This window comes from Pteropus medius, unplaced genomic scaffold, assembly GCF_902729225.1.
Source record: "Pteropus medius unplaced genomic scaffold, Ma_sr-lr_union100, whole genome shotgun sequence".
NCBI lineage: Eukaryota > Metazoa > Chordata > Mammalia > Chiroptera > Pteropodidae > Pteropus > Pteropus medius.
This window is the reverse complement of record NW_024342473.1, coordinates 12,802,427-12,829,138: the sequence shown is the minus strand read 5'-3', so window position 1 is coordinate 12,829,138 and position 26,712 is coordinate 12,802,427. Positions and strand designations below refer to the sequence as shown.

General features: G+C 38.4%; 1 protein-coding gene and 1 pseudogene across 1 annotated transcript in view; one reads left to right on the top strand and one right to left on the bottom strand.

Moving 5' to 3' along the window:
• The first annotated feature begins 6,299 nt into the window (after window positions 1-6,299).
• The window catches only part of HACD3 (3-hydroxyacyl-CoA dehydratase 3), a 33,469-nt gene continuing 13,056 nt past the window's right edge, over window positions 6,300-26,712 (top strand). Inside the window, exons 1-5 of the mRNA XM_039865273.1 lie at window positions 6,300-6,551; window positions 22,091-22,133; window positions 23,892-23,965; window positions 25,116-25,280; window positions 26,658-26,709. Coding sequence (XP_039721207.1) covers window positions 6,465-6,551; window positions 22,091-22,133; window positions 23,892-23,965; window positions 25,116-25,280; window positions 26,658-26,709 — 421 coding nt within the window. The 5' untranslated portion in view covers window positions 6,300-6,464. The remainder of the gene's footprint in view (window positions 6,552-22,090; window positions 22,134-23,891; window positions 23,966-25,115; window positions 25,281-26,657; window positions 26,710-26,712) is intronic.
• LOC120604657 (uncharacterized) lies at window positions 12,063-12,181 on the bottom strand (annotated as a pseudogene).

The window sequence follows — 26,712 nt, the reverse complement described above, 5'->3', positions numbered from 1 at the left end:
GTTATTTCAGAGAAGAGCAAATTGAGCTTCAGAGAAGGGAAATCTCTTAGCTAAAAAGAGCCATGATGTGATTCCAAAGGGACAGTTTTACAAGTCGCTTGGCTAATTTTAAATTGAACTAGATTTGAATTCAGATTTCTTGGTTTTCAGTCTCATTTTCTTTCTTTATGGTAGACTTAAAAAGCATCAAACACTGAGAAAGCTGGAGCAGAACATCTCTACCATGCACCCTGGCAACCTTGCACGTATCCACATGGGCCTCATGGGCAAAGGCTTGAATGGAAGCATATTTGAGTCTTAGCAGAATGCCTTGTGATCTTTCCAGAACAGGAGAGGATAGGAGGCTTATCAGGACCACAGTTAGTCAGTAATATCTTTATGGATTAAGATATTAATATCTTTCTGGATTTAGAACATGACCGAGATCAAAGGAAGAGAAAACTCTGGGAACCTTGGCGTGCTCAAAGCCTTGTTGGATAGCAATACATGCATCACCTCCACCAAACAACAAGCATCACTTTTTCAATTTGAATTTAGAGTAAACACAACTTTCTGACGTCATTAAAGAACTATCCATCAATAATTCCACTATTCTAACAAACTTTTTTTGTTTTGTATATGTATTTGACATAAGTAGCAGGAGGAATAGTTTCAAGCCACACACAAATGTGTACATTTAGTTTCCTTAGTTTTTCTATAATTCAATATAACCTGTACATGACCAATTTTGCTTAATAGTAAAAAGTGTAATCAATTAATTCCAGGCAAACCTAGTCATTCAATTCAGAATCCTGGTGGAGGGGATGATAGCCAGTCCCTAGTCTATAACATGAGCTGCTAAGATGACTCAGCTGTACTGGTTTGAATAATGTCTTTCCAAAATCCATTGCCACCCAGAACCTCAAATGAGACTTTATTTGGAAAAGGGTCTTTGTGGATGTAATTAGTTAAGGTGAGATCATATTAGAGTGAGCCCCAGATCTAATGACTGGTGTCCTCTTAAGAAAGCCATGTGAAGACACAGGGACACAGACACACAGAGAATGCCATGTGACAATAGAGGCAGAGGTTGGATTTATTCTGGTACAAGTCAAAGGACACCAAGGATTGCCAGCAACCACCAGAATCTAGTAAGAGGCAAGGAGTCTTCAGAGCATGACCCTGCCAACACTTTGAATTTGGACTTCTAGCCTCCAGAACTGTGAGAGAATAAATTTGTTTTAAGCCACCTGGCTTGTGGTACTTTGTTATGGCAGCCATGAAAAACGAATATGCCAGCTTATCTTCAAGTGTGATCTTTCTCCTCGTGATGTACCCAATTAAATATCTTTTATCCATAAGTCTCCAGTTGTCAGTTCATACTTTCTGTTCCTCTTTGCCCCAACTACCAGGAGTCCACACCCACACCCAGGAAGCCTCAAGCCCTTTCTTGCCAGCTCTCAACCTCTATCTCCACTCACTATTGTTACACTAAGGCACTGCTTCTCTAGGGCCTTGCACTAATGCCTGGGCATGAGCACAGGTCTTTCCTTTCCCTAGATCCCTAAACCTGTAATCAATGTGAGGGATCTACTATTCCTCCCAGCTTTGGAGAATCCTGTAAGGGGAGGTGAGGTCAAGACTCAGGCTCCTTCTTAGGAGTACTGTCTCACTTCCATTTTGACTCTCTCTTCCCTCCTCTACTTGGATAATTTTTATTCAGTCTGTATATTCCAAATGTTTCCTGTCTTACATGTGCAACTGGGCTTAAAAGAGAAGAATTTGATTTCTCTGTTCTCTGATCCTACCATTACAACTCCCAGAAGGCAATGGTTGCTTCATGCTAGCCTCTTAAATTGGGAAAGATCAAGGGTTGTAAAGGGGAAAAACAAAAACACAAGTTACTTTCCAATATCTTATCCAGTATATAAAGTTGTAATAGAAACTTTTTGTAGTTTTTATCATAAATAATTTTAATAATGCTAGTTTCTAATTAACCATGTTGCACTGCTGTACAGTTTTTCCATTGAGTAGTTATACTACAATTCATTTGGTCATTCTCCTTGTGTAATGTCTAGTGTTTGATCAGGTAATACCATGAACATCTTCATATATACATCTTCCTTGCTTGAAATTATTTTCTTAGAATAAAATCCCAAAAGGGAAATTACTAGGTCAATCAGCATAAACCTCTCTTTTTCTTGCTATGTATTGCAAAATTACTTTCCAAAGCGATTGCACAAATTCATTTTGCCCTTAGCTACATTCAGTATTGCGTGCCGATTTCACTAAAACTTTTTTAGTGCTGGGCATTATCATCCATAAATATATTTTAAGCATCTAGTTTCTGAAATACATTGTGCTAGATGCTACAGGATACCAAAAGGAGGCAATCTGTGTTCCAAGGAGATTGAGGAAACAGATCATAAGCATATAATGCACATTTTAATAGTGGTTGACTACAGGATATGGTGGGCTAGAGTTTGTTTTCCAACTTCTTCCAATTTTGGCCTTTTTGCGGGGCATAGTACAAACCAAGATGCAATAATTAAAAAGGGGACTTTTCTCTGAATTTTTTTCATATTTGTTTTTGAATATCATATGATTCGAAATTTTTGAAGTATAAAAGGGTATATAGTAAAAAATGTTCTTCCATCTTAGTCCTTCAGTCACCCAGTTCCCTTATCCACAAAAAACTGATGTTATTGGTTTCTTGCATATATACTTTCCAGTAATTTTTTATGATATCTAAACTATATATAGAGAGAGAGAGAAAAAGAGAGAGAGAGAGAGAGAGATTATTCCTCCCATTACTCTATTATTTTTACACAAATGATAGCATACTTAACAACTGTCTGCACCTCCATATGGACAGCCCAGAGAGCCCAGAGTTATCAGGTAGGTCAGACTGAATGGAGTGAAAGGGCCTCTCTCTGCAAGCCTGAGGGGCAGACATCTCTGTACAAGCTTCTGAACTGTGGCTTGACAGGGTGTGGATGACTGGCTGCAGTTTCCACCCTCATGGCATAGTTAGAAGACAGGGATCTGAACTGGTTGCACAGGATTCCCCAGTAGATGGCTGGGCTGATCCAGTGGTCTCCCTCTCCACTCTCAGCTTTGTACTGTACAGATAGAGAAACCTAATTTTGGTGAAGGGTATCTGGCTGATTTTTTATGCATGAGGCACAAAAGAGTCAAATTCTACAGCTCATTTTCAAAAACTTCTTCCAGGAATAGAAGATTCTGGAAAAAAGTGAACAAAAAGAAAGTGTACTATCTCTTGCCAAAGGCAGGGAAGCAGCTTGAAGCACTGAGCATGTGCTTCCTCCGCAGCAAACATCAGCAAAATGCAGCCTATGGCAGAGGAGGTAGAGATGGCCCTAGGCCAAATGGGCCTGAGAAGGCAGCTGTCTAGAAGATAGGTCACAAAAGATAACGATTACTTTGCATTTTCATTTGATTAGTGTTATCATAAAACCTTTCCCGTACCTACTTCAGTCATCTCTTAGTTTTGTAATTTACCTGGATGCTACTCTTTCTCTCTTCCATTTCAATTTTTTTTCTTATTGTATTTCTCTTGGAGAGAGGGATCCACAATAGCTGGCCTTTTTGCAGGAAAATTTAGAATTAACTGCTAGAACATTGGAGGGGACTGAGTCTAACTCTCTTATTTGATAGATATGGAAACTCAGGCCCAGAAAAGTCATCCAGTAGATTAGTGGTGGTTAAATGAAGTTGGATAGGTCCCCTTCTACCAAACCTTTCTTATGGAGCATCTGAGGCAAAATGGCAAGATTTAATCTCCTTGCTTATCAATAGTTTTCACCTTGGGCAGAGGTCAGTTGATAAGCCTCAGGTTCAATATGCTGGATTAAAATTAGTTTATTTTTTGTAACACACCCACCAGCATGACTAAAATTTTAAAAAATGAAAATACCAAGGCTATAGAGCAAACAGAACTTTCAAACTTTGATTATGGGAGTGCAAATTGATCAAAAAACTTTGTAAAACTGTTTAGCAATATCTACTAAAGCTCAACATATACTTACCCTATTACTTACCAACTTCACGCCTAGGTATTTACCCAAGAGAATTAAACACAAATATCCACCAAAAGGCCAGTACATAAATGTTCATTGCAGCTTTATTTATAATAGCTAAAAACTGGAAACAACGTACACTTTCATCATCAGGAGAATGGATAAATAATTTGTGGTATATTCATACAATGAAATACTATATCACAAAAACAAAAACCAAAAAGGAATGAACTACTGATTTGCACAACTACGTAGGTAAATCTGAAATACATTATGTTGAATGAAAGAAGTCAGACACAAAAAGGTACATACTGTAGATTCCATTTATATGATATTAAAGAACAGACAAAAACTACTCTATGGTGATAGGAGTCAGGATAGTAATTATTGGGGGAAAGGGATGGGAAGCATAGGTAGACCAATAGGAGAGAACCTCTGGGATGCTGGAAATGTTCCAGACCTTGATCTGGGTGGTAATTCATTATTACACAGATATAAATGTATATAAAAATTTAGTTTATGTTGAACATTTAAAATTTGTCCTTTTCCTATATGCAATTTACATTTCAATTTTTAAAAAGTACCCTTTATTTGATCTGTAATGTAGAAAAAACAATGCAATAAAAATACTTTTATCATTTCAAAAAATATTTTATTTTAATAATTCAAGTTTATTAAGTTTACTGCTTTCCTTATCTCACACCTGGCAGATTGTATCAACCTCCAAATGGTATGCCTACTACCAGTTCTTCCTCACTGATAGGTTGTCCTGTCCAACATATATTCGATTTTGCAAATCTCCAGCTTATAAACTTCCCTGGCACCCATGTGTCTGTGGGACACAGTGCAAACACCTCACTGAAGTAAAGACTTTCCTAATCCATCCCCTAACTGCTTTTCCAAATTCAGGGCAACCTCTATCTCTATGCCCTTAACTCCTAGCAGGCAAAACCTCTCACATCTCTGAGCTAAATGTTTCCTGAGAGCTGGCATCATTTCTCTTTCATCTCTGTATTTTTGTGCTTAGTACTTTGGTAAATAAATGAGTGCTAACAGAACCGAAGTATAAATTCTACTTTTGTCCCAGACTTCTGGTTTTAATAGTGACGTTGCTTTCTCACTGTGGAAGACTTGGGGATGAAAGTGGACATAGATGAGGCGGTTTAGATTAAACATAAATTAGTGTTGTCTCTAGTTCGTAACACACCCACCAGCATGACTAAAATTTTAAGAGAGAAATCTCCTGCTCTATTCACTAGGATAGCCACTAATACGTGGCTATTTAAGTTAACTGGAAGTATATAAAATAAAATAAAAATTCAGTTTCTCAGTCTCACTAGCCACATTTCAAGTTCTAGGAAGCTGCATGTGACTACATTATTGGACACCTCAGAATGGAATATTTTCCATCAGTGCATAAAGTTCTATGCGATAGCGCTGTAAATCTCTGGCCTTTATACTTAACTTGTGTGAGTAATTGAAAAATTACTGCTTGGCTATCACCCATGGGAACATAGGCTATCGCCCATGGGAACATAACATTCTAACAATAAGCTTTCTGCTTCTGTACCCACCGCTTGCACAATCGACCTGCGGGTAGACAGTTAGTACAAAGAAGAAAAATAGACTTGTGTGTTCAAACAGGATGAAGAATGGGGTTTAGGGCTTAAAAACCCTGTACCTCTACATTTTGGGGCTGCTTAATTTGGGGTCTGTGTAGCCCTGGCAGACCCAGCTGGTTGAATAAAGAGTGTGTTTCCTATAACACTGATTTCTGGTGGTCTGTGTGTCTATCGGGGGCTGGTGGCTACAACAAACTCTCCCCTCTGAGAACACTTTTCCAGCCTCTTCTCACACTGCTTCCCTTATAACCATCATCATCCTTATTGTGTCTGCAATTACTTAAGTCTTTGAATAGACTGAGGGTTCCAGGTCGGCAGGACCTGTGTCTTATTGCTGTAGCTCGTGTTTAGCTTTGACGCCCAAGCACACATTAGGCGCTCAATAAATGTTACATTAATGAGTGATAGAATGGGAGGGAATCCAGTCCCAAATCAGTTGCCCATGCTGCCTGGTTCTTTATGAGTTTCCTGCGTTTCTTATTTTTAAGCTTATTTGTAAGCACCGCCATAAAGAGAGAAGCGCGTTGCGCCTGATGGCAACTCTGAACGCTGCCACAGCCAGTGGAGGCGGGCCACGTTCCTGGGTCCGCTTCTTCTTGCCTCTGCCCTGCTTTGTCTCCGCCCAGCTCGCGCAAAAACTTCCAGCTCCCGCTCGTCACTGCGCAAGCGCAGCACGCAAGAGTGGGGCATTCTGAGGCTGCGGGCTGCAGGCACTCAGAAGCGTGGGGAGTTGCGGCCTGCGTTCGCTTGGCTCCAGCGGCTCACTACCCGAGGCAGCGAGGCGCAGCGAGTAAAGTCTCCCCGCACCCTGGGCAGTGTGGCCATGGAGAATCAGGTGCTGACACCGCACGTCTACTGGGCTCAGCGACATCGCGAGCTATATCTGCGCGTGGAGCTGAGTGATGTGCAGGTAAAGGCCGGGATGCGCGCGGGGCCTTGGCTCCTGGGACTCACCAGGAACCACCTGGACCCACCCGGACGCACCCAGACTCCCTGACCCTTTGTCCCATTGCGCCCAGGAGACTCTGCAGTGCGCCAACGGGGTAGGGGCTGGCCCTTGTTGAGGAACACCTGCAGACCCAGGCCCGGCGCACGACCCCTTGAGGGCTGCAGGTCCCTTCGGGTGCTGCGTGGGTCCCGTGCGGACCTCGGAGGCTGTCTCGGGCTTTCTCTTTGTTCGCAGTCTGAGGCCTGATGGAGCCAGAGCCTGGCCCTGAAGCCTGGCGGTCAGTGTTCGGGTCTGTCAAGGCTCTCGAGCATATTGGATGAGCTCGTTGGGTTAAGGATGCAGTGTGACAGTGGCTTGCTGGGCCGTGGCTGGAAGTCCAGCACTGGCCTGAACGGTCTAGCCAGTCCCTTCTGACTTTCACGAGGCCCGCCCATGCCTGACGGGCCACATCCACCGTCCAACCATTCAGTGATGGCAATCGTTCTTGTTAATTTTAAAGTCCAGAAGACCTCGAAGAAGTGAATTTTGCCCCTTGTTCTGAAGGCTGTGAGCTAAGGTTTGCTGAGTTGCATAGAGAATTTAAAAATTATCTTTGGTTACATTTGAACAAGCTGAGCCTCCTAAATGGTGGAGATCTCAGAACTGAGTACCTCCATGTTTCTGTCGAAACCATCCAGAATTCCAGTCTTTGAGGAATTGGAGTTTCAGTCTGAAATGTTCTTTCTACAGTCATCTTTACTCCTTACTCTCGTTGACGTCTACGGTATTCTGTAACCTTTACTCCACTTAACTTTGAGTTTGTTTGGATATCAGCTCTTCTGGGGCATATTGTCTCGCAGAGTGTAGGTAGATGCTCTTTGATTGTGGACTTGAATTTGTTGAATTTAATTTTTACATTGCACAGTGTTTCATTTAATATGTTAAACCAGGCTGAATTATACTTTTGCCTCAGAGGATGAATAGATGTTCTCTGTTGGCTCTCTTCTGCTCAAAGGTGTTTTAATAAAAGAAGGAAGAAAACAAAGGGGATCAAAGTCTTTATCTAGAGAGAGTTTTTCCAGCAATTAATAAAAAAAGTTCAGGATATGTGTTATGACAGTTTCTTTAAGTATTTAGTTAAGCATTATGTAGACCGATTGAATAAACTCAGGCCTTGCCCTCTTGATGTCTGTCATGTAATAAGGATGTAGTATTTTGGGATACTTTTGAAGCTACAAACAAAATGCGTTTTTAGCGGGTTAAAAGGGTGGTGGTGGTGGAAAGCAGTGGAAATTAGTTGGACAAATGAAAAAATACATCATACTTATATTTTTCCTGAAAGATCTAAATCTTTTTAGTTAAGAAACATGAACACATATGTTAATCATATTTGGTGTATTTAAAAATATGAAGGTATATGTTTGAGATACAGTTAAAATAAATGTAAATATGGAGGAAAAATTGAAATTGTTTTGGAGAGAAATCTTTTTTTTAATTTTTTGGGAAAAATAATTTTTTTCTTCCAATTGAATTTTTGGTTTATCTGTGATTTCCTTCGTGTAATTCTGAGGCATCCATTTCAGCTACCATTAGTTTAAAAGCAACATGTTAATACGATTTATGAAAGAAATGCTCTATCACATGTGAGATGCTACAGATTTACAAAGATGAATCAGACAGATTTGACTTTCCAAGGACATACTATCTAGAAGGAAGCATATTATATGCAAACAAAAAGTTTTGTGCATAAGTATGTTCATTGGTAAAATCGGGGTTGAATATTGAACCAGTTTCCTGGTGTTAAAGGAATTTGTTACTTTTGTTTAGTTAGAGATGACTTTTCAGAAATAAGATGATATTCTTGTCAAACTGAGATTGGGAGTACTTTGCAGAAAGAGAAAGGCATAGACTTTTAGTTTGACTTGTACTGTGTCAATGCCCTATAGCCAAAGACAGCCAGGAACAAAACTCTAATTAAAAAGTTGGGTTTATTACCCTTTCAGCAAGGGAGAGCATAACCCATGGGGAACTGTGGGGTGTCTTAAGAGGGTGTTAGAAAGAACTGATTATAAGATTTGGACTTTGGTGATTGGGGGATGGTCTAAGGAAGCAGGGATTCACTTTAGATGCTGTCATAAAATGGGGGCAATTCTATGATTGGGCATCTGACTAAATCTTGTCTATAGGGAAGAGAGACATAGCTCAAGAATAAAACGGTGTGTAATTGGTAGGGAAGTAGCTGTCACTCATTTTGGCCAAGAGAGGAACGGTGTCTGGTATTTTGTGGATAGCATGTGGCCATGTTTTTGTCTGTGCTTACACAAAATTATGAAATGGCCTTGACTGGTTGGTTTTCTGTGAGATTGTTTATGTGCAGTAGGAGAATAATATGCCCTAGCTGTGAGTGCCAAGCTGGCTTCTGAATCTCAGGGGCTGCTTTTTCTTAAATTTCTTAATTAATTGTTTTATGCACATTCTGTGAAACTGTTGATTCTGGCTCAGGATGAAGCAATTCATTTATTTGTTCAATGAAAACCATTTGTGGATTGCTTACTTTTGTCTCTCATTAAGTGAGGTGCTGGGTTGTTAGACAGCTCTCATGCTCCCTGTTTTCTTTAACATGTCCCACAGCTATGTGTGAGTGAATTTTAGTGTTGAATTCTAGTTTGGGGGCATCAGCTCTGCTTCCCTCCCTTCCTGAGACACAGAGAACCCTGGGTCTTCACATCTCTATTCTGTCTTCAGAGCTGCAGGGCTAGTGACTGATGAGAAACCACTACTGATGAGGAGTGGTGCACAGTAGACTTCAACAGAGACATTGTCTGTGTTTGAAGTGAGCAGTAGCAAAAAGGCTAGCTGGAGTCCATAGGGGCTAGTGCAGGTTTACTTTCAGTAAGAGTTTATTTTCAAGATAAGCATAAAGGACAGTTTTGTGCAAACAACCATAGTTGTTAAAGACTTTGTTCATTTATCAAGGCTTTTGTTTGTTTGTTTTAGTTGTGTTAGGACAAAGTGCATAGCTCTGTTTGGGAGCCATTTGAAAGATATTGTTCCTGTCCTTTCCTAATAGAGAGTCTGGTGGAAAGACTGGTAACTAAAGAAGAGATTGGGTCTCTGCTCTTTTACTATCTGGCGGCCATGGATAATTCACTTAACTTTTATGAGTTTTGGCCTCTTCATCCAAATATATGTGAATACTAACACTTAATTCACAGAATTGTTTTGAGGTTTGAATTGCATAATCAACAGGTTTGAAAGTGCTTTATGAATTCTAGTGTGCTATTCAAGTGTAAGGGATTATTATTGCGATATTAAACTTTAAATGAGAGAAACACAGAGCAATAGAACAGCATAGAGTCTATCAGCAGACTTATTCATATAACATTGGTGGCTTTACAAATTAATAGGGGAAAGGATGAACCATTCAAGAAATTCTGTTGGGACAGTTGGTAATCAAATGGCAAGAAAGGTAAAATAAGATCTTGCCTGTGTCGCAGACAAAAGTCAATTCCCGGTGGGTTAATGACCTAAACACAGAACTACTAAAAGAAAATATGAGAGACTGTCTTTATGGTATTGGAAAAGGAAAGACTGCATTTAACAAGACATACATGTCATAAACCCAAGAAAAAGATTGAAAAATTCACGACAAGCTTGAAGCAGATACTGTGGTACGTGTCACTGACAAATGACTAACATCTTGAATATGTAAAGAACAACTACAGATCAATAAGAAAAAGATATTACCCAATAGAAAAAAGGGTAGATAATATAGGCAGTTTAGAGTAAAAGGAAATAAGAATGGCCAACAGACCTGAAAAGATACTTGACCTCACTAATAATCAGGGACATGTAAATTCAAATGATAGGATACTTTTCTCACATTAGATTGTGAAAAATGGAAAACCTGACATTACCAACTGTTGGCAAGGATGTTCAGTGATGGGACATTTTTATGCAGTTGGGAGTATTAATTGGTACAACTGGTTTGGAGAACAGTTTGACACTATCCAGCCAAGATGAAGATGTGCATATACTTATGACTTGGAAGTTTTGCTCCTTAGAGAAGTTCTTTCATATATGCAGGAGACAGCATGTTCATTGCAGCAAAAAAATTGAAAACAACCTCAATTCTTATCAACAGAAGAATGGATAGATTGTGGTGTGTTTACACAATAGCACACTGTACAACAGGTAAAATAGATGAAACAGAACCACCTGTATCTATAAAGATAAAGCCCCAAAGGTCCAGGCCCAGTGCTTGGTACTAGGGGGTTCAGTGGGGAGCAGCACAATGTAAAGATACTACCTTCTGGTTGAGGGAGATGGACAGTAGATAAATTAATAAATAAAAGAATTACCAAGATGAGTACTATGAGGGAAATAAAGAGTATTTGGTAGAGAGTTTTTAAATATAGTGGTCAGAGAAGCCTTCATTCAGGAGGTGATATTTGAGCTAAGTGAAACTTAAAGGATAAAGTGAATTCTGAAGAGAGCTGGGGGAAAAACATTCCAACTAGTGCACAGAATTAAAAGGCAGGCAATGTCTTGGGGTAAGGGTTCCAGGAACAAAAAGAATGTCAGTATGTTTGGAGTATAGTAAGTGACGAATAAGAGGGTGATGAAGTTGGAAGAATTTGTAAGATGTAGGTCATGCAGGGCTTTGTTGCCATGGTAAAGAGTTTGGGTTTTATTGAGACAAATGAGAACTTGTTAAAGAGTTTTAAGCAGAGAAATGATATAAGATTTTTGTTTTAAAAAGATTATTCTGGCTGCTATTTAGATTATAGAGAGGCAAAAATGAAATCTGGAGAACCATTTAGGAAGGTTATTATAGTAGTGTGGGTGAGAGATAAGGTGGCTCAGTCTAGGGATAACAGTGGAGGTAGAGAGCCATGGACAGATTTGAGATGTATTTGGAGAGAACCTTTAGGCCTTGATGGATTGCATATATTGAGGCTGGTGCCAGGAAGGGAAGAGAAGGAAAGAATCAACAACTAGTCTTAGAATTTTGGTTTCAGCACAGAATAGATGATGATACAGTTTACTGAAATGGTTAAGACTGGAGAAGAGGTTTAGAGGCCAAAATCAAGAGTTTCTTTTTGGACATGTTAATGTGAGACTCTTGTTAAACAAGTCCATGTAGAAATGTGAAGTAGTCACATAGAATTATACAAATGCAGAGTTCAGGGCAGTAGTCTAGGCTGAAAATATAATTTCATGACATCTTAGACATCATTGATTGTAATATGTGCCATTATTTTATGTACCATGAAGAAAAAACTGCTGCTGATTAAACTATGATACATACTTTCTTACCATTTTGAATATTTATTTTTTCATTATTGCAAGAGCTGTTCTATTATCTATCTATCTATCATCTATCTATCTATCTATCTATTTATTTATTTATTTTAGGCAAGGCAACTATTGGTTAACCTCACGGATTGCTAGGACCTTACAATCCCTTATTATTATTATTATTTTTTTTTGCGCCTACAGCACCTGGTCTTCCTAGGTGGTCTCCTATCCAAGTACTAACCAGGCCCGACCCTGCTTAGCTTCTGAGATCCGACGGGATTGAGCTTGTTCAGGGTAGCATGGCTGTAGACTGCAAGAGCTCTTTTAGACTTAACTATCAATTCTCTCCAGCCAAAGACCACCAAAACACACTCTTTTTTAACAAGTTGGGGTTTTGCTTGTTTTAGTTAGGGAGAAGCAACACTGGGGAATCATGGAGTGTCTCAGAAAGGGAGTGTTAGAAAGAACTGATTATAGGATTTGGGTTTTGGTTGGGTGATTGGGAGAGGGTCTAAGGAAGTGGGAATTCGATTGAGATTGTGTGCTGTTGGAAAGTGGGGACAATCCTATAATTGGGTATTTGTGAATGGCATAGTGAATGATCTGTGCTTAGACAAAATTATGAGATGACCTTTTTTTGTGTCATTTTATCATGATCTCAGAGTAACTTGAGGTTGGTTGGTATTCTTTGAGATTGTTTACGTTCAGTAGGAGGACAAAATGGCCTTGCTTCACAGCTTCAGACTGGCTTGTGATATTCTGCAGTCTAGCTGTGAAATATCAGATCAGTTTCAGATGTCAGGGGCTGCGTGTTTTCATTTTCAAAACAGTTTTAAAAAATCATAAATCTATCTGTCTCATTTTCCTGTACACATAAATATGAAAATATAAGCAAAACAAGTTGGCGAAGTTATTCCTAAATGATCTTCATATTTCAGAATCTACTTTTCTGAATCATTTTTCTATTCAGAGATGTCACTGTTCTTGTTTTTCTCCATAGTATCATCCTCTGGGCCATTGAGAGTACTAGCAATGCAGCATATCTGAAAGAATGCTCAACTATTACCTCTGGCATTTATTTTTTCAAGCAATCAGTACCTTTCTATAAGTTTTGATGCTGGTACTTTCTTGATCTCACTGGAAGTTTACAAAATGTTTCCAAACAAGAACCGGGACTCATACACCTTCCTCAAATGGCCTGTAAGTGGTTTGTTGACTAACATATTGAATTGTAATTTTCTAGTCATGCCATTGGGGATAATATCTAAGTTCATACATGCTCAGGCAAGTGACAACCATGTCTTGGTTGCCGCTTTGCTAAAACAGTTGTAAGATGCTATTATAAATTGTAATAGATATTCTGATTTTAGAGATATTAAATGTGAAAAATGTACATTTAGAATGAAATATAGCAAATTTTGGAGTTGTCAGTTTATAAGTTATAGTATTTAAACACCTGAGATAGGATGAGATCACCCAGGAAGAGAGTATAGGTAAAGGTTACCAATTCAAATGCCCAAAATATGGTGTAGTGATTAGGAGCCAGGCAATCATTTGCCTTGGTTTGAATCTTGCTTTTTCCATTGCTGATTTTGTAATCTCAGGCAAGTTCCATAACCTCTGTAAGTCTCAGTTTCATCATCTGTAAAATTGTTATAATAGTACCTATTTTGTAGGATTGTGTGAGAGTGTGTGTGTGTGTGTGTGTGTGTGTGTGTGTGTGTATGTGTGTGTGCTAATAATGTGAAATACTTTGAAAAATAACTGGCATATAAGGAGTGCTCAATAAATGTTCGTGAAGTGAGCTGGGTGAGAAAGTAGTTGGAGAGGTTTGAGTTCATTGTAAGGGAGTAGCTATTGTCATTCAAGAATGCATATCCAAGTCGGTGTCTTTTAAAGAGAAGCCAGAGATTTAGATTTTTTTTAACAATGAAAAAAAAAACCCTCATGGTTTTGTACTTGACTTATTTAATAAATATATATAAAGTGGAGATTTAGATTTTTTTTGTACTTATTTAACAAATATATATAAATGCTTACTGTACGTTTGGCAGTCTTTTGGACTCTAGGACTTGATTATTAGCAGGGCAGACAGGGTCCTAGGTCTCATGAATTTTATATACTGAGGCTGGTGGTGGTGATGGAAGCCTGACAATAAAAGTAGATAAATTCATCGAATAGTTTCAGATAATAAATGTTATGAAGAAAGTAAAACAAGAAAAAACATAGAAGAAGGAACCATGAGAACTACTTCAGACTGGGTAGTCAGGAAACGTCTCTGAGGAGGTGACATTCGAGCAGAGACTTTAAATATTAAGAAGCCACACAAAATTATGGGGAAAGAATTTTACAGGGAGAGGGAATAGCTACTGTGAAATCTCTAGGTAGAAAGTGCTTGGTGGTAAATTCAAATAAAAAATTTATAAAAAAATTCTCTGAAGGAATTATAAAATATTTTGGGCTCAAGTTAGTCCTTAAAATGGCAACTTATGTCAGAAAACTGATAGATATTAAAAACTGACAGAGATAAGAAGCAACCCAAGATTGAGCCCTGAGGCACTCAGGCATTTAGAAGTTGAGCAGAGGAGAAAGAACCAGCAAAGGAGATTGAAAAGGAGTAGCCTGTGAGGCATAAAATCCAGGACAGTGTCCTGTGGTCTCCTAGAAACTAGGAGAGAACATTTCAGTAGAGTGTGGTCAGCTGTGTCCAGTGCTGCTTAGAGGTTGAATAAAATGAGATTACATGTCCCTTCCATTTGGCAACATGGGATTTATGGATCTTGATGATAATAGTTTCAGGGAAGCGTTCGGGATGGAGGCTAGATCACGGTAGATTTAAGAGTAAATTTATGGTGAGGAAGAAGTAATGATTGTAGGTAACTTTTATTTTAAAGAAGATTTTCTCAGTGGGGGAGGAGATAAGCAGAGAGATCAATGGTATGGTGTTCTCAGAGTTCTGGAAAGAGAGATCAGTGTGGCCAAAGCAGGCTTTCTTCCTCCTCTTCTTCTTCTTCTTTTTTTTTTTTTGGCTTTCTAAAGGATGTGGGCCTTGAGCTATGTTTTTAAGTATAAGTAGAATTCAAAAAGGGAAATTAAAGAGGATATGTATTGGTACATATACCCAATTGAACGTTAGGCAGGTATAAAAACAATGACCAAGATCTCTATGAACTGATAGGATTGATTTAGGTGAAAAAAAAAAAAAGTGCCTAAGAATGTATATTGTATGCTATTTTTTGTGCAGAAAGAAGAGGAAATAAGAATATCTGAATATATTTACTTATTTTTTCCAAAACATATACACACATACAGTGGAAGGATAAACCAGAAACTACAGAAATAGTTACCTATAGATGATGAATAGGAATGTGGTAGAGGGTGATGGGTGTGTGAGTATGACTTCTGAAGATACATTTTTATAAAGTTTGAGTTTTGAACAATGTGAAAATTTTACATATTCAAAAATAAAATTTAATAAAAAATAAAATGGCAAATTTGGACATTACATACAAACAATCAAAAGGATCTAATTGCATATCAAGTCAATAACATAACTATACTGATAAATAAGTTAATATAAGTAACGGTTGAACATAATACTCTAGTTCTTTAGTAAAATATATGCTAAGGACAAAAAGAATTTCAAATAAATATTATACTTTACTTAATAGGCTTATTGTTAGGAAACATGTTGATATAATTCTGAAACTGTTTTAGGATTGAACAAGTAAATGTGTTAACATTATTAGGAACCAAGATTTTCACTGTAAAAAGAGAAATACAAATATTAAATAACAAGGTAAGGAGAAGCCCTGTAATAGTAAATTTGAATTGGAAAATTCAGTATGACAACATGATTTAAAAAATTTCTACCTCAATGGCTTATTCTTAGGAAAAACAGTGTTGAACTATTTAGGGATGAAGTGTCATGATGCCTGCCAACTCACTGTGAAATGATTCAGAAAAAAAGTGCGTATTAAAAGCAAGTGTGACTAAATATATTCAATTGATGAAAGGCACGAGTATTCATTACACCATTTTTTCCAATATTTTTATGGATTTAAAATTTTCAAAGTAAAATGTTGGGTTGAGAAGAGTCACATTAAAAATAGACACTGTTTTGGGGTAGTTCCCAATACCCACCTACACATTTGGTGGTTCAATAGTTCTTGGGACTTGGCATATAGTTGTACTTTTGGCTAAGGTTTATTACAGTGAAAGGATATATGACAGGATCAGCAAAGGGAAAAAAACCACAGTGGAGTCTGGAGAAATCCATGTACAGGCTTCCTCAAACCCTCTTCTTACTGTAAGGAGGTGTATGTTAGTGTACTCTTTTCTCTAGCAATGATAAATGCAGTAATTTTTGTGTGATGTTTCTGCCCAGGGAAGTCCCTTAGAGATTTAGCACCTATGATTTTATTGGGAGCTGATCACTTAGGTATGCTCTGCCTAACATGTACCAAAATTATGGACTCCCAGAAGGAAGACAAATGTTCACTATAAGTCATATTGTTTGTAAGCACAGTAAACCAACTTTAATCAGTTAGGGGATGGAAGAAAGCCAAGTTCCCAGTTGCCAGCCAAAGGCTCATCTTGGAAACAGGCCCTTTTAAAGATAGCAGCCTCATGCTTGCCATATAGCTCTTTTCTGCATATATGCTAATCACACATGCCAGCAAAGGTAAGTACTAACAATTTGAACGAGAAAGGAAACCATTGTCTAAAGGGTTAGGTAGTTCATTGAACTCTGTAGTTCTGTCAGAAATTATGAAAATGTGGTGAACTGGTTTAATTTCAGTTTATTAAATAGTTATTGAGGCATTAAGGATTCAGAGATGAATAAGACACAGTCCCTGCCATCAGGGAACTCAAGTCTAGAGGGGCAGATAAACCAATAAACAATAATTACAGAACAGTATGATAAGTATTATAATAAAAGTGAAGACAAAGTAGTAAGGAAGCTATTAATTCTAATGTTGGAGGTGAGTAGGAGAGAAGAGGAATTAACATTTGACCTGGACCTCGAAAATGAATAGATCATGGAAGCTTAGAAGAGCATTCAAGTTAGAGGAAGAAAAGCAACCAGAATATGAATGCTTATTAGTGCCAGACTTTTTGTATGTTGTTATAATTTTCACAACAATCTTGTGAAATAAGTTATTTTATAAGTTGTTGTTTTAAAAATGATGACAGTTGCTATGGATTTAAAAAGGAATGATAAAAATAAGTTTAATATAAGTAGGATTTGAACCCAGGTCCATCTGACCTCAAAGCCACCTTTTACCTTTTTCCTTATTCACTCCTCTTTTCATAAGCAAGGCACAATTCCATCTCTAACGAAAGATGGGCTGTGCACATCAACCTCCCTGCTAAAAACAGAAGTGTTCAATAGAAATGTAAAATCATCAAAGAGTCAATAAATTAGAAAATAAACTGGGAATTAAGAGAATTAAGCTGAACACCAAAACTACTTTTGCCTTGAGAACATTTGCTTAAGTAAGTAAACTTGAACTTTGGTTTTGACAGCCTAGCAGTGCAGGGGACAGAAGTAAGATCAAAGCCCACCAAAGATGCAATATGTAATAGGAAACCCTTCTCTCCATTAACTACTCCATTACCTCTAGTTCATCTCTACAAGTATATAGTCCTCTGAAGTAGTTAATGGAGAGATATGCTGGGGATATGCTTTAGCACTGAACAAAGTAGAAGAAAAAGTCCTTGAGGGATTAAACTGTTAATTGGCTCTCAAATGAACGTGCAACCCAAATTTACACAATTTCGGAGATTGAAAAACCCTTAAGCCATGAATTTAGTTGAAAGTGGTCCTGATTGATAGCGCTTGTAGGTGCCTGGCAGAGAAGCAAATGCAGATCCTTGTGGTATAGCTATGCTGATATCAGATAAGAGTTTTAGGCAAAAATATATTTTTAGACATAAAAAGATCAGTTCATAATGATGAAGGTTTCAATTCACCAAAAGATGATATAACAATATTAGACTTATATGTAACTAGTAATATGCTTCTATAACATGGACATAAACAGAAGTACAAGGAGAAATAGATGTTTACTATAGTGTGATTTCTCAGTAATTGACAGAATAAGAAGACAAAATTCAATAAAGATATAGATTATGAACAATTAACAGGAGACCTAATGGAGATATATAGAACACTGCATCTAATAATTCCAGAATATACATTTTTTTTTCAAGTTCACTCAGAACATTTGTATACCGCTTCCTAAAGGAAGTCTCTACAATTTGAAATGATTAAAATCATACAGAGAATGTTCTCTGATCACAATGTAATTGGGGTAGAAATTAATAGCATAGGATAACTGGAAAATCTGATGTGTTTGGTAGTTAAACACTTGTCAGCAACCCATGTTTCAAAAAGAAAATGATAATGGAAATTAGAAAATATTTTAAACTGAATGGTAAAGAAAATACTACATTCAAAGCTTGAGAGAGACAACCAAAGTAAGAGTTGGCAGGACATTTATGTGTTTAAATGCTTACATTTAAAAGCATGAATTAAAAGAAAATAATGAAGTCTGAAAATTAATGACTCGTGAATCCATTTCAAGAAGAAAGACATAGCAAATTCTCCCAAAGAAAGTTAAAGAAAAGAAAGAAAGAGCAGAAACAGAAAGCAAAGATATTTATTTATATTATTTTATATTAGTTTCAGTTGTACGGCATAGGGGTTAGACATATAATTTACGAAGTGATCCCCCCAAATACTCTAGTACCCACCTGGCACTATACACAGTCATTATTGACTATATTCCCTATGCTGTACTTCACATCCCTGCGATTATTTTGTAACTGCCAATTTGTCTTCTTAATCCTTCAGCTTTTTCACCCAGCCCCCCCGAACTCCTTCCTGTCTAGCAACCACCAGTTTATTCACTGTATGTATGAGTCTGTTTTCATTTTTTGTTCATTTATTTTGTTCTTTAAATTCCACTTATGAACAAAACCATATGGTATTTGTCTTTTTCTGTTTGACTTATTTCACTTAGCATAATATCTTTTAGTTCATCCATTGTTGTTGCAAATGGTAAGATTTCATTTTTTTAATGGCTGAGTCGTATTTCATTGTATATGTGTGCCATAACTTCTTTCTCCCGTCATCTGTTGATGGACATTTAGGTACCTCCATATCTTGGCTATTGTAAATAGCACTGCAGTAAACATAGTGGTGCATATATCTTTTTGAATTAGTATTTTGGTTTTCTTTGTATTAATACCCAGAAGAGCAATTGCTGAGTCATAGGTAGTTCTATATTTAATTTTTTGAGGAACCCCCCAACTGTTTTCTATAGTGGCTGTACCAATTTGCATTCCTACCAACAGTGCAGGAGGGTTCCCTTTTTTCCACATCCTTGTCAACCCTTGTTGGTTTCTGATTTATTGATGATAGCCATTCTGACAGGTGTGGTGATATCTCATTGTGATCTTAATTTGTATTTCTCTGATGATTAGTGATGCTGAGCATCTTTTCATATGTCTATTGGCCATCTGTATGTCCTCTTTGGAGAAATACCTATTCAGGTCTTCTGCCCATTTTTTTAATTGGAATTTTTTTATATGTTAAAAGTTAGTTATTGAAAAGACAATTAACATGGACAGATCTCTTGACAAACCATATCAGTAATGAAAAAGAATATTTTCTTTTTCAAAAGAATATTTCAAAAGAAGCTACAAACATTAAAAAGCTAAGAGAATATTCAATTCATATCAGATAAAATGAATCAATTCATAGAAAGCAAAGATGGTTTATATCAAAGAGATAGAAAACCTAAATACCCACCCCATTAAATAAATCCATATATCTTCCTACTAAGAAATTTCCAGGTCTAAATGGCTTCACCAGTTCGACCAGACATTTAAGGAAGTAATTTCAGTTTTATTAGTTATCTATTACATAACAAATCACCCCAAAATGTAGTGATTTAAAACAATAATCATTTATCATCTGTCTGTTCTATGGGTCCTTCGGGAAGGACTCAGTTGGATTGTTGTAGCTTGGGATCTCTTCATAAGCTTGTAGTCATTTGTCAGCTGTGGTTGAGGTCATATGATGCCCTGGAGTATCCACTTCAGGGATGTCTCACTGTGTTGGCAAGTCGGTGTCCACAAGTTAGTTTTCTGTGTAGGCTTCCACACAGGACCACTTGCATATTCTGTCATGACATGGTGTCTGGCTTTACCCAGAGTGAACAGCCCAAGAGGCATAGATGGAAGCCGCAGTGGCTTTAGTCACCTAACCTCAGAAGTCACATCGTTGTTTCCACTGTATTCTATGTGTTACTCAGATCATTGCTGATATCAGTTGGGAGGGGACTACACAGGGTGTAAATACCAGGGGAAGAGCCTCACTGGGGGCCATCTTGAAGACTGGCTACCACATTTCCAGAGAAGAGAGAGAGGGAATACTCTCTAATTCATTTTATGAAGCAGATATAAGAAAGGGAAAATTATAGTCCAATCTCACTTGTAAACATATAAATGAAAAAAATTTTTTTGCTCAGGGTCTCTTCCATTCCAATTTTGAACTTGTTTTTTGGCATAGGCATTTTTTTTAATGAACTATATTCCTCTACTACCACCACCTTTGGAGAAGGGGAACCAGAAATGCCTGGTGTGCTTCTGGGCAGGAGCTGGCCCATTATTGCTGAGTTAGCATCTAAAATTTGGCTCACAGAAATGCTTAGGTAACTCCTGGACTTGTGCTGTAGCTAGATTCTTAGATCTTGGTTGCACACAGCTATCTGTCTGAGGACAGTAAACTGGATCCCCAAACCTGCTCTTTTCCTTCCAAGTGAATTAGAGTATAGAGAACAGGGTTGGGCAAGAAGTAACCTAGGTTGGAAACTTACTTCCAGGATATACCAGAACTCTAGCTTTCACGATAATATTTACATCAAAACTGTTTCCCTTACTGAGGAACCCTGGAAGTGCAGCCTTTTTTGGTGAGGTTTCCTAACTCTCTCCTTCTGCCACAGAGAAGATCATCTGGATTGTTATATCCTCTTTGGCTGAGCTTCTCAGCTTGAAATCTATACTGCCACGATGGAAGTTCTTAACATAAAGCTGGCTCAAATAATCTCCATGCTCCAAGCCTTCATTCTTCCCATTTTCCCAACACTCTTGGCTATGGATAGAGCGTCTAGGCACCCACTGCCCTCTCCAGCCATCTGTCTTGTCTACTTGATTTTCTTTGAGACATGATGGAGTACAGAGAGCTGAGCCTACAGGAGAAAAGTAAATTAACTTGTTATGGCGCTAGGAACATGCTGCTGCTTGTTTATTAACTTTGAGCTGGGAAGTAGGAGGTGAGTTATTTCTCATCCACTGAAAAAAGTTAAGTAGTTTCACTTTAATTGATGCTGCTAAAGACATGTAGCCACCTCTGGGAACCAATGAACAATTTGAAGAATTTTGTTCTCTTCTAGTCTTGGTTTGGATGGGAGTTAAGAGTATGAAGCCTGAGGTTAAGGCACTGCATGTTTTATTTTCATCCAACCATTTAATCCTCAGCCCTTCCCTCTACCTATTAGAGTTAACTTATTCTTCATGTTGCAATACCTGCTTTACACTTAGTGAAGCTTTCTCCAACCATTCTGTTCCCATTGTGGTCTTTACCTATTACACTTACTGCTTTTTACTACTCTTTTGGCTTTGAGCGTATGTTATTTGATACTATTTGATACCTTTTCACAAGAAATGAATCATCTGTTCCACTAGATTCTCAGCTTCCACAGCGCAGGAACTGTGTTTTAGAGATCTGTGTATTGTTATTTGATACTATTTGATACCTTTTCACAGGAAATGACTCATCTCTTCCACTAGATTCTCAGCTTCCACAGCACAGGAACTGTGTCTTAGAGATCTGTGTATGCCCCAGTAACACTTCACATAGCACCTTGCACCATTTATCATTGTCAGAATGGACTGGCTCAGTATCTTGCTTGTTCTGCATAATTAGAGCACTTTAGGGTCTTTCTTGCAGGAGCCTGCAATCTCAATCCGGTACAGATAGACATACACAGAGGTGTGAATAAACGACTAAATATATTCTCTGGGGGTGGGTACAGGGTAGGAAGTTGAGTCCCCAAGGTGGAAAGATGGAGAGAAGTAAGCCCCTGGTTTTAATTTAAATTTTCTCCTCATTAAAATGCCCTTCTCTCATCCCTGGTCTCTTTTCACAGAATCCTGCCATCAGCATCACTGAAAATGTGCTGCATTTCAAAGGTCAGTATCCAGGCAAATGTTCTCAGCTCTCTACCCAGTTAAAGAGGTGTAGTGGTGGTTTCTTTTTAAAATTTTTTATCTATTTGTCTAATTCACTGCCTTTTTATGCTCACCTCTCTAATACTTTGGGGTAAACTAGATTGTTTTCAAATATATGATTAGAAAAGTCAAAGAATTTGTTTAAAATCCTGCTTTCTCCTTGGAGAGGCAGTAGGTATAGCAAAAAAGAATCTTAGGATAGAAATAAAGAGATCTTTCTTTTAGCTCTGGTTCTGCTACGACCTTGGACAACTTATTGACTTCTCTGGACCTATAAAATGGGGCTATTAGATAATAAGCTGTGTTTCTTAAACTAGAGGACCCACAGTCACCTGAGAATATGTCCTTAGTATCCTTCAGGGCCATACACCCAGACTGAGAAACACACTGAACTTGTGTGGTACTACTCGTTTATAAGGTAGCTATCTAGATGATCTTTTTTTTTTTAAGATTATAATGAAACCCAAAAATAGAAATTTTCTTAATGACACTTTGTGGCTCCCTGATATTATGCTTACAGACCAGTTACTAGATGATACCTAAAGCTTTTCCAGCCCTGACACTCTTTGATTCTGTGAGTCTGCCTCCATGTCCTTTCTCCTCAGTTCATCAGATTTGCTGCTGTGCCTGAGAGGGTAGATCTGGATTTATTGTCACCCAATGGGAGTGGGATTCTCCCTACTCTTTTTCTCTTCTAGTTCCTTGGAATGTCATTTGTAAGTGACTAGGGTTATGGGACATTGAAGCGTTTCTGTTTTTCATGAGATTCCATCTACCTTAATATACTTGCATGAAAACCCAGCCTGGCTCTTGTATCTGCTTTTCAAGATGGGAGCGGTTGTGGCAGCAGTTCAGATCTTTTTTGGAGTTATCCATTTGAAAGGAAGTTAAAGCGGTCAAAATGTATCTTGCCTCTTGGAGCTTATTCCTGCCTTAATGAATTTATGGTCTTAGAGAACAGTAGCCACCTGTAGCAAATATTAGGCATATTATACTACATATGGCCAGAATAAGAAAGAGAATCCTGGGAGGGAACCAAATGATAGACAAGTCAGAATTAGAGGGGGAGGGATGTCTAGCGTTCACTGGCATCTAGGCATGGCACCTGCTGGAAGGAGCCATGCCAAGGCATGGGAATGGCACAGTGGTCAGCCCAGGAACTTCCTTCCCAGTGCCATTTGTCCTCTCTTAGGAATGAGCTGAGAAAAGATTTTTTTTTTTTCTTTTTTGCTCCATTTGGGATGTGCTAAAGGAGAAGTCACCTTCTCCAATTTCTATCCCTGGTTGGGAGGTCTTAGATTCAGAGTTTTCTTTGAGACAGTTGAGCATTTCCATGTACCCTGCAGCTTTCCTGAACCTGATTTTTCTCTGCTCTGAATTCAGCACTGAAGTAAATGTGAAAGTTAAATGATATTGGTGTGATATCTTTGGCTTTGTTTTCTGTAATCTTTTTCTTGCCTATTATTTGTACTGGACATCTTCAGGGCCACATTGTAAGGTTAAGTAAATACTCTGGAGCTGATCATCATAAGGACATAATGGAGATAAATTTTTCTCCAAGATTTAGCTTATCTAGCTGTTGAGTAGCTCTTCTCACAAGCCCCTACTCATTTGGGCAGGGCCCATTAATATTCGTATACTTCTGAAAGAACTGCACCAAGCTTTTGGATGGCCTTGCTCTGCTCAAGTTCATAGTAACACACATTTCTTTCTTCATAGCTCAGGGACACGGTGCCAAAGGAGACAATGTCTATGAATTTCACCTTGAGTTCTTAGACCTTGTGAAGCCAGAGGTATGTTCATTTCTTTCTCACTTCAGTTTTCATTTTAGGAAATAAATACTGGTAGTTTAATGAAATGGGAGTAGGGTTTGTGGGAAAGAAGATCAGAACCAAGAGACTATAAGTTCTTTTATATAGTTTTAGCTGCAGAGGAATGGGAAAGTCAGAGAAGTTGAGGTGAATCTGGGCTCTGCCACTTAATTAGAGGGGTGAACAAGTCTCTTTGCTTCTTGACTTCCAGTTTCCTCATGTATTAAGTGAAGGATTGGATAAGTACTCTCTAGGGTCTTTTCCAGCTTTGATATTCTCTTTTTTAGTGATGACCGAGGAGTATGGTACCCATAGAGAGCAGAGTTTCATAGAATAGAGAAAGCCCACACCAGGGTGTTACTTTCATGTGACTGGGGGCAATAGAAATCAGAAAAGGATGAGGCAGCCGATCTTTAGAAAGAATGCTGGATGTATAAATGACGTTTCCCTTCTCTCCGAGCTTGAGGAAGGTTATCTAACAAGAAGGGAGAAAATCCAACAGATGGTGTATTTTAGTTTCTGGAATTACACTTATCTCTGGGGGCTTGAGCATATCGATGTCTCTTTGCAGGAGGTTTCAGTTGTTTTGGCTGTTTTAATAGTCAGCAGGGCTGGAGGATGTGTCATGGGTCTTACTTTGGAGGCATAGGGAGAGGCTATGCAGAAGAATCATGAATTGGGATAGCCTCTGAGTTTAGTTAGACTCCCTAGGCTAACTCATGTGAAAAAGTTGTATCTGATCTACTACAGTTCTTTAGACCTTTCTAAAACCAAGACTCACTATGCTAGTGAGTCCATTTGAATTCAGTCATCTTCATGGGAGGAAGATTTGGGAGGTTCATCAGGATTCTTCTAGGATAACCAAGAACTGTCTGCCTTTTCTTCCTGATTTCCTCCCGTGTCATTCATTGGGGAATCAGAGAAAAACAGTGCTGTTCTTACTGATTCTTCACTATATCAGCTCTTGGTTTAGGTGTTCTCTTTGCATTAGGACTCGTAGGAACAGAGAAGGAAGGAGCATAGGCCTTCAGTGCAGCTTCTTTGTGTACTCACACTGGCTTGGGGCAGTTTTAGGGGAAGGGGTGAGGAATGGGAAGGAGAAGCATTCTCACATTCTCATTTTCTCTCTTAGCCGGTTTATAAACTGACCCAGAGGCAGATAAACATTACTGTACAGAAGAAGGTGAGTCAGTGGTGGGAGAGACTCACCAAGCAGGAGAAGCGCCCACTGTTTTTGGCTCCTGACTTTGATCGCTGGCTGGACGAGTCTGATGCGGAAATGGAGCTCAGAGCCAAGGTCAGTAAGGACCCTAGGATCTAGACAGAAATCATGAGGAACCCACGTTATTTGGGCCACCTCAGACACCTATCAGGGTCTGATAGGACCCTGATAGGTACAAACTTAGTTAAAGACCTGGAGACTTGGTTTTATATAAGTACTGCTCATATATTTTTATAGACTATTCCTCAATGAGATTTATTTGATGTTTTTCTCATGATTAGACTAGAGTGATTGGTTTGCGGGGAGGAAGACCCCAGAGGTTTCATTCTTATCATATGATATCATGGGTACATACTGTCAACATGACTTATCACTATTGATATTGATCTTGATCATGTGGCTGAGGTCATGTTTGTTAGATTTCTCCACTATAGGGTTACTCCCACCTTTCTTTATTGTGTCTTACCCTTTAGAAGATAGTGACTATGCATAGTCCACGATTAAGGAGAGTTATGCTTCCCATCCTTAGGATGGAATATCTACATACTTTATTTGGAATCATTCTGCATGGGAGATTTGTCTGTTTTCTCCTACTTATTTATATGAGTATGGACTCATGCATATTTTATAGTTTGTGTTATAATATTGTGTTGTTTATTTTGTCGCTCAAGTTGTTTTAGCTTTGGCAGTTGAAGCTCAGTTGGATCTTGTGTCCCTCTGACAAAGCTCCATTGTCGTGGGGCTTTTTTTTTTGAGCACTTCCTTAATTGTATGTTTACACTATCTCGTATGTTCCTTGCTCCAGCCCTAGAATCAGCCATTCCTCAAGGAGCTCTGTTCTTTTTATTGGAGAATAGTAATGGATACCAAGATCTGGGCTGGGGTATGCTTATTGCTACTGAGGCACCATAGCTTCTAGGCCCTCTCAGCTAACAGAACAAGGAACTACATGTGTACATACTAGCCTATGCATATACAAATACCTATAAATATTTCTGTATGTAACCATCTATAAAACTAACCCGAGTTCATACTTATGTTGGAGACATAATTTTAGCTTCTGGAAAAATTATGCTAAAAATATAGAAGTCTAAAAAAAATAAAATAGCAATCTGTCTTCTGCCTTACATTTCTGTTTTGTTTCTATAATAGTGACAAATCTGGATGTCTTCCCAGTTCTAAAATTTCAGGACTACCCACTTTGTAGTTTGGAAGCCAGCTGATTAGCTTAATTCTGTGTGCATTAGATGGGCATTCTATGATGCTAGTGCTACCGTAAGGACGAGCCAGGCTTTTTGGCACCATGAGCTAGGACATTTTCCCCAGTGAAGCATGAACACAATGGGAGGAGGTGGCTTTGAGGCAGTCAGATCACTTATCTAGCATGTGGACTTTTGCAAGCATCTGGGAATCCTAACTTGTGTTCTCGGAAAACTTCTATCCAAATTCTAGGAAGAAGAACGCCTAAATAAACTCAGACTTGAAAGCCAAGGCTCCCCTGAAAGTA